Genomic DNA, 12,028 nt, shown 5'->3' with positions numbered 1-12,028 from the left:
TAATCTCTTCTGACGATGTTGGTTGAGAAAATGAATTTGTTTTTACTCATTTGCACATTGCTGGAAGTGGATTGACATTTGGGAAAAACTTGTATTGAAATGTATATTAATCATAGTTCCTCCCATGCAATGGACGTGAGAACAGATTTGAAGGCATGAAAATGGCAAAAATACAACTTTGATAACTTCCTTAATTAATGTCGAGCTATCATTGTTCTTCATCTGCAAGAACATTGTGGATGAGACGGCTCTCTGTGCGCACCATCTTGGAAGCCAAATGATAGCGTTCTGCAGCGATTAAAAAAGGGTGATGCTGATTACAAACAAACAATGCCTACACGGCACCATGTATAACTCGATGGTATTCATAGAATACTTACCCTGCGCAGTCTTGAGATGGACTTGGTGCAAGCCAACTCTTTAAGGGTTAAAAAAAAAAATCAAATATGGCTGCCAGACCAGTGACTGATTTCACTTTTATCAAACTATATTTCCCATGAGTAGTTGATCAATTAGTTAAAGATTTGTATTGATCGGTTAAGCAAGCCTGGTGTTGGCTTAGCGGTTAGGGTGCCGGCTTGGGATCCGAGGATCCTGGGTTTGAATCCCGGTTGATTGCTGAATTAACGCCAGGGGGGTTGACTCAGCCTGTCATCCTTCCAAGGTCGGCAAATTGAGTACCAGCTAGCTGGTAATTCCATGTGTGTCGCAAGAGTCGACTAACGGTTGGTGGCAGGAAGGGCATGCGGGCATAAAACATTGCTTCAAAAAGGGGACCATGGTGCCCAAAAAAGGCCAACCCCTGCTCTGTGGGGAAAAATGGCCTCTGAAGGTAGTTCATTTTTTTTTGGTTTGTATCATTGTTCTCCATAAAAGTGGGTGGGTACAGGTACGCATCGCCAGCTGTTTTTGCTGAGTCGGGGTAGTAAGGTGGAACGGTTGCGGTTGGAGGGGGAGGGAGGGTGAGTAAGAAGTGATGCACACTCTCCTCTAAGCTGTCTAGCCTGGGTTGGAATCCCGGCCCTGCTATAAACTGTCATCCTGGTGTTTGACAGACAGGGCGATTCATCAATGTGTGCCGTCCATCGGATGAATGTTAAACTGGGCGATGCATGTACTATAGTATTAGTTGGTGGACGTTAAATATTCCATGGTGTCCTTCGTGAAGAGTAGGTGAGCCATCGCCTGCACCATTAAACAAATTTCAAAATGTTCTGCCCTAAGCTACAGGGGTTACTGCTTCAGAGGCACTGCTGCACCCCCAACAATTTTTTTTTATTGTTTTTTTTTTTTTTCGAATACAAAGTCCAGGCTCGTGTAAGAGCAACACGTAAAACACAATGACAAACAGAAAACACATAAAACATAAAATAAATGGAGTGGGAGACAAGAGTGTGAGAGAGGGAAGCACATCAACAGTAGAGAACAGGGACAGTGGTATATCTGTGGAAGGGACAGGGTTGGGGGTGGGGGGGCTGGGGGGGCTGGTGGGTATGGTGGGGGGGGGGGGAGAAGTGTAAAACACAAGGACACTGCAAGGACTTCCAGGAAAGAAGTTGGTATTTCAAAAACGTGGATCTGGGATGAATTAGCGGGGGTAGAAAAGATCAAGGTTTTGGATGGGGGAATATAAGAGATGGTGGGGAACAGCTGTTTTAAAGACCTGGAGGGAGGAGTGGGATTGAAGAGAGTGAGGGAGTTTGCTCCAGAGGCAGGAGAAAAGAGGAGTGAGCAGAGAGTCCTGATGTTGGTGGTTTCAGAAGAAGAGGGTTGTTGACAGATCTTGTGCATCCTGATGGAATATTTGAGGGACAGAGCAGGGGGAGCCAGAGAGGAATCGGTAGAAGACGGAAAGACTGCCAACCTGCCTGCAGTGAGAGAGTGAAAGGCTCTCAGAATTGGCTTAATCGCCGGAGATACCAGTGATTTTAAAAGCCTTAGTTTCCACAGCATGAAGCTGAGCTAGGTGAGAGGCAGGAGCACACCAGCTCAGAGGGGATAGCAGTACTCCAAAATGATGCCATGTGCTGCATATGAAGAAAGAAGTGGTGCTCACATGGTGCAGTCATGATTGGCCAAATGACCTCCTTTGTCAAAGTTCCTTGTATATCCTTTTTCATCTACCTTTCACTGCTTCTGCTTGAATTTTAAATCTGTTCCAATTTTACCCTTCTCCCCCAGGTGGTGTGTCACATGGACCAAGAGGGCCCAAAAGTTATTACTACATGCTGCCCATGAAGATCCGTGTCTTGGGTCTTAAGGTGGCATTGACTATTAAACATGCACAGGTATGCACTAATGTTTGCAACTCGTGTATTCGACAGTTCTGGACATGTTTCTGATTTCAAGTGTGATCAGAATGCCAAAAAATAGCTTAAAATGTAGATGTTACGGAGAATCCTACACTGTTTGATACTACATAAAATAGGTTCAAGGATGCAAAGTGAGGCAGGATGCCTCACTTACATAACCCATCACGGCATCTGTGACATCATAATTTGTAGCAAATTGTATTGTCCAATCCGAGAGTCTCAATCACTTAAGTCACCAATCCTCAGAGAGATGAAAGCACAACCCTTTTTGCCCTTAATAATTGGTTTCCCAAATCAGCGATACATGATGTCATTGCTGTTTAATTTTCAAGTTAATAGGATGAAAATTGGTGATTTTAGACGTTTGACCTTGATTTGACCTTTGACCATTGACCTCAAAAGTAGTTAGTTTTCCAATTCAGTGACTCAATATACAAATGCTGTTTAATTTTCAAGTCAATCGGATGAAAATTGACGGTTTTTTCAGATGAAAATTGATTTTGGAAGTTTGACTTTGAGTTGACCTTTGACCTCAAAAGTAGTTAGTTTCCCAATTTAGTGACTCGATATACAAATGCTGTTCAAATTCAAATTAATCGGATGAAAAATGGCGATTTTAGAAATCTGACCTCCAGGTGACCTTTAACCTTTGACGTCAAAATCCATAGGATTCTCAATTGTGACGACCTCTACAGCTTGGTGAAGTTTCATGACGATCGGTTTAGAATTGTGACCTGTAGGTGAGTGCCAAACAGACAAATATACTTGAAAAATCTTCGATGTTGCGAGTAATAAATGACCACTTTTAGAGGCCATTTTTCCCCGCAGAGCAGGGTTTGGCCTTTTTCCGGCACCGTGGTCCCATTTTTGAAGCAATGCTTTATGGCCGGATGCCCTTCCTGCCGCCAACCCTGTTAGACGCCTTTTGCGACACACAGGGAATTACCAGTGAACTGTTACTCAATTTGCCGACCTCAGAAGGATGACAGGCTGAGTTTTGCAAGTAATAAATATGAATAACTATCCGAAAGCACCCGGTGTTGCTCGGGTTCTTTTTGAATGAATTTACTACTATAATTCAGCTTTTACTTGCGGCCGTAGAAGATTGACCACTATAATTCAGCTCAGCTTTTAATTGCGAAATGGGCCGAGCCTGGCCGAAGCGGCCTCGACTGGCCTCACCACCTCACCTATAACCTTCCCGGGGCCCGTCCCGACATTTTAAATTCTTTTTGAATGAATTTACTACTATAATTCAGCTTTTACTCGCGGCTGAAGAAGATTGACCACTATAATTCAGCTCAGCTTTTAATTGCGAAATGGGCCCAGGCCGGCCGAGGTAGCCTCGACCGGCCTCACCACCTAGTCGAGAACCTTCCCGGGGACCGTCCCGACATTTTTTGTTTCAGAGGTTTCCTCCTATATTTCACCGTACAGGAGATTAGCGCTTGCAGACAAACAAACAATCAAAAACTTTCTTTTATGTAATACATATATATACATTTTATATATACATTCTATATATAGAAGATAGATAGATTATTCCTTGGAACTTTAGTGCCAGAGGATGCCATTAGGTGCATCCACCCTGCACAATGGTTGCCAACCTACGCTTGTTTGTCCATGCTCTGTCCTTTCTAAATGCTGAGCATTAAGCAAGGAAGCAGCATGTACCATTTTTGGCTTTGGTACGACTGTCCGTGTCAGTTTCCCGAGCTCAGAGCGGATGTTTTAACTATTTACACCACTGAGGTTGGTTAATAATGACACTTTGTGATTATTAACTCCACCCCCATCCTTTACCCTTCATCTTATCTCTGTGCAACCAGCATCTCCTATCCTAAATTATTTATTTATTGCGATTTCTTTACAAATCCTTTTGATGATCTCATGGTTCCACAGAATGGAACAGTGAATGACTAATGCTTCTTTCTTTCTTTGGTATGATCTTGTCGGTGATTGTAATTGAATACCTTGTAATGTGAGCCATTTGTTTGCAGCATCAGTGGTCTTGTGTAGCTCTGTAAGGAACCCACGGAATCTCCTCTACACGCAGTCCTGTACAACATGTTGGACTGTCTGATTTTGATGGCCACAGGAACACGCTGTGCTCTCGGTTTGCTTCCACTTATACATATGATCGGTGGTCCTTGCATGTGGCGTTCACAGTCTGTTAAGACCACCACATTGGCGTCTCTTTAGGTCAAAGCCTGGAGGCTCGTTCATAGGATCTTGAATTAGCTGGCCATTTTGAACCGATGCCATTTCCCATTGATGCCGCCACAACTCCTTAGCGTTAGTATTGGTCACTGCAGGTCCTCTAATCCAGAAAGACTTCCGTGACTTCAATCAAAGTCTTGGAGGATTCAGTTGCTCTTCGTGGATTGGCAGGTCAACATTGGATTGCATCTGAAGGTATACTCGGTATGTTCATGCTTACCTGCGAATGTCCTTGGATGCGATGTTGGTCAGCACAGGGAGCCACGTAGAGGGGTTCACTTCAGTGTGCCAGATGCAATTCTCATTGCATTGTTAAGGATAGCATGAGGGTATTTAGTGTGACTGCTTGCAGCCCAGGCAGGTGCACTGCAATGGGATACACTAGAGTGGGGGTAAAAGTGTGAAGGCTGCATGTGTCAGCTCCCCAGGTAGTGCCAGTAAGAGGTTATAATGGCTAATGGTAAATATATCATAATGTATGATTATCATAATGCATTACAACTTCTTTTAAGCAATGCCACCTCATTCACAGTGATCCTCGTACTTGATGCAAAATATAATGTATCCCTCCTCCACCCTGTTTATCTGAAGTCTATATGATTTCCATCTGTTATTTCCCACGAATAACAACTTTGAGGAAAGACGTTTTGTATCAGCTCATGAAATGTCGACATCTGTATCCACTGCTGAGAGCTTCAGAAAAGGTTTTATGGCATAATCTCAGAATCAGACCCAGCGTTGGTCTATGTCGCATCAAAAAGTTAATCGCAGACGACAAGTTTCCGAGTCTGGGAGGTCAGCAGATCAAACCGAAGCCGAGTCCTACCCAAGACTTTGGAAATGGCATGTGCTGCTTCCTTGTGCAAGGCTTAGAATTTATAAGGACAGAGCATGGACAAACAACCATAGGTTGGCATCCATTGCACAGGCTCTAAAGTGTAAAAGGAAGTCTGCATTTCTTTGTTCAAATCGTGCTCAATTGTTTGATAGACTTTGCATTTCAGGATGATCTGCACATCATTGACTCACTGGACCTCCCAACTGCCGACCCTCAATACATGACGGACTTTGTTCGATATCGCCATTGGGGTGATTCTGTCCTCATTGTTGACATGTATGTTGCGTTCCTTTTCCATTTGATTTGCTTGTACTCAAACTAGACTTGGATTTCAATTGTGTTGGAAATATTTTTGATGCTCATTTCTGTTTTGTGCAGCAACGACCAAATGCCTGAAAACATTGTGAAAGCCACAGAGACGTTGAAGACCATCGGCCTTATTCCTGCTGTCGGTGAGTTGCAATGCCACTTTTTAACGTCATGTTGCCAATTCCAAATATTGTTTCTGTTTCTGTTAAATTTTCATGTTGATCAAACAATATTAAATAAGGTATTTTTGTACACACGGACTATTCAGGATAGCTCGGTGGTAATCAGGGATATATCCCATCATATGTACTTGAGGACAATCGTCCCCCCACCCTCTCACTAAAAAATGCAAAATCCCCCCCACCCCCCATCCCACACTTTTTGTTAAATTGTTACATTTGCCGTTCCCCACTATCTCGAAAAGTCGAGAATCCTTCGCCCGAGACCAAATTGTTTGATATAATAAAATGCCGATAAATGCAGGTAAACATTATTCTCATAACAAGACAGATGAATCCAAATATTTTCAAATGTCACATTATTTTCCAATTCTACTTTCTCTTTAATATACCGTATTTTCTGGTGTATTAACCGCGCTTTTTTATCAGCAAAAAGTTAAAAGTTGGGGGTGCGGTTAATACACAGATATAGAAAAGAATCTGTCTTAAAAACAATCAATGCTGAATTCCAATTGTCATACATATACCTTTCGATGTACATTTTGCATATCGGGGAATGTTTAGAGCTTTCATAATTACGTAAAACTACGAATACAAGTGATCTCGGTTGCACATTTTTTGCCCGTTGAGCCATGCACTGTAACCTCGACATGTCATTGCGTTCTTGTCAATTCTGATTGATTGACAAACAGGAGTGTGGAATGATTGACGGGAACACCCACCTGGTCTCACATCAAAAGAAGAATTATTGACACTAGCTGGAGTCTAATTACGGGAACTCACCTCGAATAAGCTTGCGCGCAAACTACCGTGCATCCGACAACAGGTTGGGCAGTCACACGTGCTTTGCGCTAGTGTCTCCTTTTCAAACTTACGTGGGTGGCTTACGTCATCAGATTACGTCACGCAGACCTGTCTTGGCTTTGAATGTAACAGATTTTCCCGCTGTTAGAGTATAAAAGCCACTCTTTTAAGCTCACAGCCAATAATGAAAAGAGGTCACGTTCTCACACGTAAGTTTGTTTAATGAGGTGACAACACTCGGTCCAAGGCCCAGCTGCCGAGAGAACACATGCATGCGCTGCGCAAAAGACTGGGGAGAAGACCTACACCAAGAACGGGAGCATGAGAAAAGTCGACCTTCCGATGATCTGTGGCTGGATCGTCAAGATGTGGGAGGAGATGACATTGGATATCATCAAGTGAGCATTCTTGAAATGCTGCATCACCAACGATATGGACGGCACAGATGACGACATCATCTGGGAGGAAGAGGCTAGTGACGATGACAGCAACGTGGACAGCGACAGGGATTTGCTCTACCCTGATTCGGACGAGGAGTTACGTGCAGTCTTCATCGAGGAAAGCGGTGTCAAGGATTTCCTCAGGTTTAGCTGAAAAGCTTCATCAAAACCAAACAGCCCATTTCAGGGCCACAAATCCACAAGAAATATGGATGATACCAACATGAATCCCTTTTCCTCCTTTTTCTAGTAACAAAAAAAATCCTCTTTATAATATTTTTAAAATAAGAAAGAAAAAAATTATTGATACCCTCTCCTCTCTTAAATTTCTTGAAAATGAGAATAAGACTACACACACACACACACACACACACACACACACACACACACACACACACACACACACACACACACACACAGGCATTTTAAGGCCATTTTCCCTGCTAGAGCGGGGGTTCGCGGGAAAATGAGAATAAGACTGTTAGACAAAATTAAGACGTCACTTCGTCCCACACAAAGTTAATGTACAAACATATTTACATCTAGATCAGAAATTAAAATGATCAATATATGTATATTGTCGTGTGTCTACCCTATAGTGAATACCGCAGGGTGACAGATGACCAAACGAGCTTCAACTTTCAACTCCGAGGTGTTCAGTCAATGGCTGACCCGGGGGGGGGGGGAGAGGAGTGTTGGAAGGGCCGCGAGCCCTTACATGCATGGGTTCACTGGACGTCTTCGCACCTGCGACAATCAACTCAAACCGACACTGATTCAAATGTACAAAAATACCGGCTTTATTGAAGAAATGCGGGTAACCAGATAATGCACGGCAAAATAAGATTCCGAAATGGAGTGCCCGCACACAGACTCAAATACAACACAAAGGGAAATATAACTGGAAAATAAATATGTGTTAGTTTGTACTTGCCTTCGAGCGGCGCTTGAACCTCGTCAGGAATCGTCTCGGATCGTCGCAGGCCTCCACGTCCCTGCGCGGGAAACACAGGCGGCACTGCCCGCGAGCGGGAACTAGGCCTCGCTGTGCAGCCCACTCCTCTAGCTGCCGTGCGTGAAGTCAGCAGGCGGCGCCCGTTCCACTCGCCCCGCTCGTCCCCGTCGATCTCGTTCACCAGCACCGACATGCCAAGGAAAAGAAAATGCGGCCGTGCCTTCAATCGGAACCCAGCGCAAGCATAGCACGCAAATGCGCCGCCTTCCACCAACACCTCCAGGTCCAGCTCAAGAGGCGCCATATGCGTGACCGTTCTTTATGAAATCCAGATGCCGAGAGAGTTCGCTATGGAGGCCAGTCCGGAGAGAGTGATAGAACCAAAAGAGACAAAATGTCGGGAACTCAGTTCTATTGTTCGCAGTCCTCTGACGTCATCTGACGCCTTCCGTGCCTGCTCCAACCAGCGGCCGCCGCCACATCACTCTATCGTACCCTAACCAATCGCTGCTTTTCGGGGCGTGGCCTCATGGGGCTGCCTGCTTTTGTGATCACCCATCAGTGGTATCAGCTGTGGTTCAATGTCCCGGTTCCGGTCGCTTTTATTTCGTGTTATAAATGCGTGATTTCTTGCTATGAATGTGTGCTGCATTGTCATAAGGAACAGAGGAAAAACAATAGAGGCCATTACATACAGGGCATTCATTACCCATAATCCCTAACTACTTAACATAACCCCACCCCTCTCATGGGGACACTTATACATTTCCACGACATATGGACCACCGGATCTCTACTTATGATACATGGGGTTTCTTCTTCTCCACATCAGAGCACTAAGGTAATCAATGACTACCCCCCACAAACGTAACAATATTTTTGAGGGAGAAAAACAGGGGTGCGGTTAATACACGGTCACGGTTAATACACCGGAAAATACGGTACATTTTAAGATTCTCAAATCCTGATGAGTTTTGAAAATGCAATAAATAAGCCAAATGGGGACTGAGAAATGCTTATTTTTTATTATTCACCAACAATTAGCACAGCAGATAAAGCGAGCAAGGAACAAACTGCACCAAGATACCTGCCGTGTTTATAATGCCGGCATATAACTTACTAATACGTAAACACCCCTGAAAGTATCATTAAGTACATCAGAAGTGACGTTAAGCCGACTGATATCTCCTAGTAATTGCTTCTTCATGTAATTCTGCGTTTTTTGTTGGAAAGAGAATATGTGTGCCAGATGCCATTACGAAGCACTCAGTGGACCTGGTGTACAACTGGGATGAATGATTGGTGCACTGTTCGGATAATTGGCCGACAAAGGCAGGCCCAGCTCAGTGTGATGTGCGATGTGGAAACACACACACACACACACACACACACACACACACACACACACACACACACACATACACACACAGCCCCAAACACACACACACAGCCCCAAACACACACACACAGCCCCAAACACACACACACACAGCCCCAAACACACACACACACAGCCCCAAACACACACACACACAGCCCCAAACACACACACACACACACAGCCCCAAACACACACACACACACAGCCCCAAACACACACACACACACAGCCCCAAACACACACACACACACAGCCCCAAACACACACACACACAGCCCCAAACACACACACATCCCCAAACACACACACCCAGGCCCAAACACACCCAGGCCCAAACACACCCAGGCCCAAACACACCCAGGCCCAAACACACCCAGGCCCAAACACACCCAGGACCAAACACACACACACCCAAACACACACACAGCATCAAACACACACAGCCCCAACACACACACACACTCACAGCCCCAAACACACACTCACAGCCCCAAACACACACTCACAGCCCCAAACACACACGCACAGCCCCAAACACACACGCACAGCCCCAAACACACACGCACAGCCCCAAACACACACGCACAGCCCCAAACACACACGCACAGCCCCAAACACACACGCACAGCCCCAAACACACACGCACAGCCCCAAACACACACGCACAGCCCCAAACACACACGCACAGCCCCAAACACACACGCACAGCCCCAAACACACACGCACAGCCCCAAACACACACGCACAGCCCCAAACACACACGCACAGCCCCAAACACACACGCACAGCCCCAAACACACACGCACAGCCCCAAACACACACGCACAGCCCCAAACACACACGCACAGCCCCAAACACACAGCCCCAAACACACAGCCCCAAACACACAGCCCCAAACACACAGCCCCAAACACACAGCCCCAAACACACAGCCCCAAACACACAGCCCCAAACACACAGCCCCAAACACACAGCTCCAAACACACACACACACAAACACACACACACACACACACACACACACACACACACACACACCCAAACACACACACACACACACACACACACAGCCGCAAACACACACACACACACAGCCCCAAACAAACAAACACACACACACACACACACACACCCAAACACACACACACACACACACCCAAACACACACACACACACACACACACACACACACACACACACAAACAAACATGAAGGAAGTAGGAGACCCAGACAGACTACTTTATTTTTAACCTCACCAGAGGAGAGGATATTGCATTTGAGTCTGTTTGGCTGTCTAAATTCTAAAAGATTGGTTGGATTGTCTGTCTGTTTGTCCACGCAGAATAAATATTATTTTTTCTGCAACCGTTGGTCCGATTGACAGGAAATTTTCACCATCAATGCACCTCCTGTATAATTTTTTTCATGATAAGTATGACGTCATAGGTCACGTGGTATGGGCGCCATCTTGGAAAAACCAAAAACCTTTGCACCTCTATATCTCAGAAAGCGCTGCATATAAAAAATTGAGGCATGGTTCATTGTAAAGAACTCTCCATGGGGAATAACATATGTAAATGATGATGTCATAGGTGCCTCCATTATGACTTCATAATTCGACAAGTACAAAACTTCATCTGATTTCATAGTGACAAGCGTTACGCCTAGGTCCCCCGTCGGGGAAGTGATGTGAGTTGACAAAGTGGAACACGCAGAAAACATGCTATGATATGATATTTCGCTCACAAGGGTCAGACAAACATGGAGGCGGCCATCTTGGATTTTGACGTGGCGACCCAATTTTCAATAGCGTTCTTCCTTATGCCTAGATACACCCACACAACAGAAGGTACTTCGCTTATTTTTCAAGATATTTCGCTCACAAGGTTCAGACATATATATGGTGGCGGCCGTCCTGGATTTTGACGTGGCGACCCACTTTACAATGGCGGTCTTCCTTATGCCGAGATACACCCACACACCAAATTAGAAGTTGGTACTTCGCTTATCTTTCAAGATATTCTTCTCACAAGATTCAGACATACATGGCGGCGGCCATCTTGGATTTTGACGTGGCGACCCAATTTTAAACAGCTTTCTTCTGTGTGCCTAGATACACCCACACACCAGATTAGAAGTTGGTACTTCGCTTATTTTTCGAGATATTTCGCTCACAAGGTTCAGACATATATATGGTGGCGGCCATGTTGGATTTTGACGTGGCAACCCAATTTTAAATAGCCTTCTTCCTTATGGCGAGATACACCCACACACCAAATTAGAAGTTGGTACTTCGCTTAGTTTTCAAGATATTCATCTCACAAGGGTCAGACATATATATGGTGGCGGCCATCTTGGATTTTGACGTGGCGACACAATTTTCAATAGCCTTCTTCCTTATGGCGAGATACACCCACACACCAAATTAGAAGTTGGTACTTCGCTTATTTTTCAAGATATTCATCTCACAAGGTTCAGACATACATGGCGGTGGCCATCTTGGATTTTGACGTGGCGACCCAATTTTCAATAGCGTTCTTCCTTATGCCTAGATACACCCACACACCAGATTAGAAGTTGGTACTTCGCT

General features: G+C 44.9%; 1 protein-coding gene across 1 annotated transcript in view; it reads left to right on the top strand.

The window, feature by feature from the left end:
• MRPL4 (mitochondrial ribosomal protein L4) overlaps window positions 1-12,028 on the top strand; it is a 34,225-nt gene that overhangs the window by 20,453 nt on the left and 1,744 nt on the right. Inside the window, exons 6-8 of the mRNA XM_068128173.2 lie at window positions 2,182-2,288; window positions 5,537-5,646; window positions 5,749-5,822. Coding sequence (XP_067984274.2) covers window positions 2,182-2,288; window positions 5,537-5,646; window positions 5,749-5,822 — 291 coding nt within the window. The remainder of the gene's footprint in view (window positions 1-2,181; window positions 2,289-5,536; window positions 5,647-5,748; window positions 5,823-12,028) is intronic.

This window comes from Myxine glutinosa, chromosome 9 (genome assembly GCF_964187855.1).
Source record: "Myxine glutinosa chromosome 9, kmMyxGlut1.1, whole genome shotgun sequence".
NCBI classification, from domain to species: domain Eukaryota; kingdom Metazoa; phylum Chordata; class Myxini; order Myxiniformes; family Myxinidae; genus Myxine; species Myxine glutinosa.
Note: the sequence above shows the minus strand (reverse complement) of the source record. Positions and strands in the feature narration are given on the sequence as shown.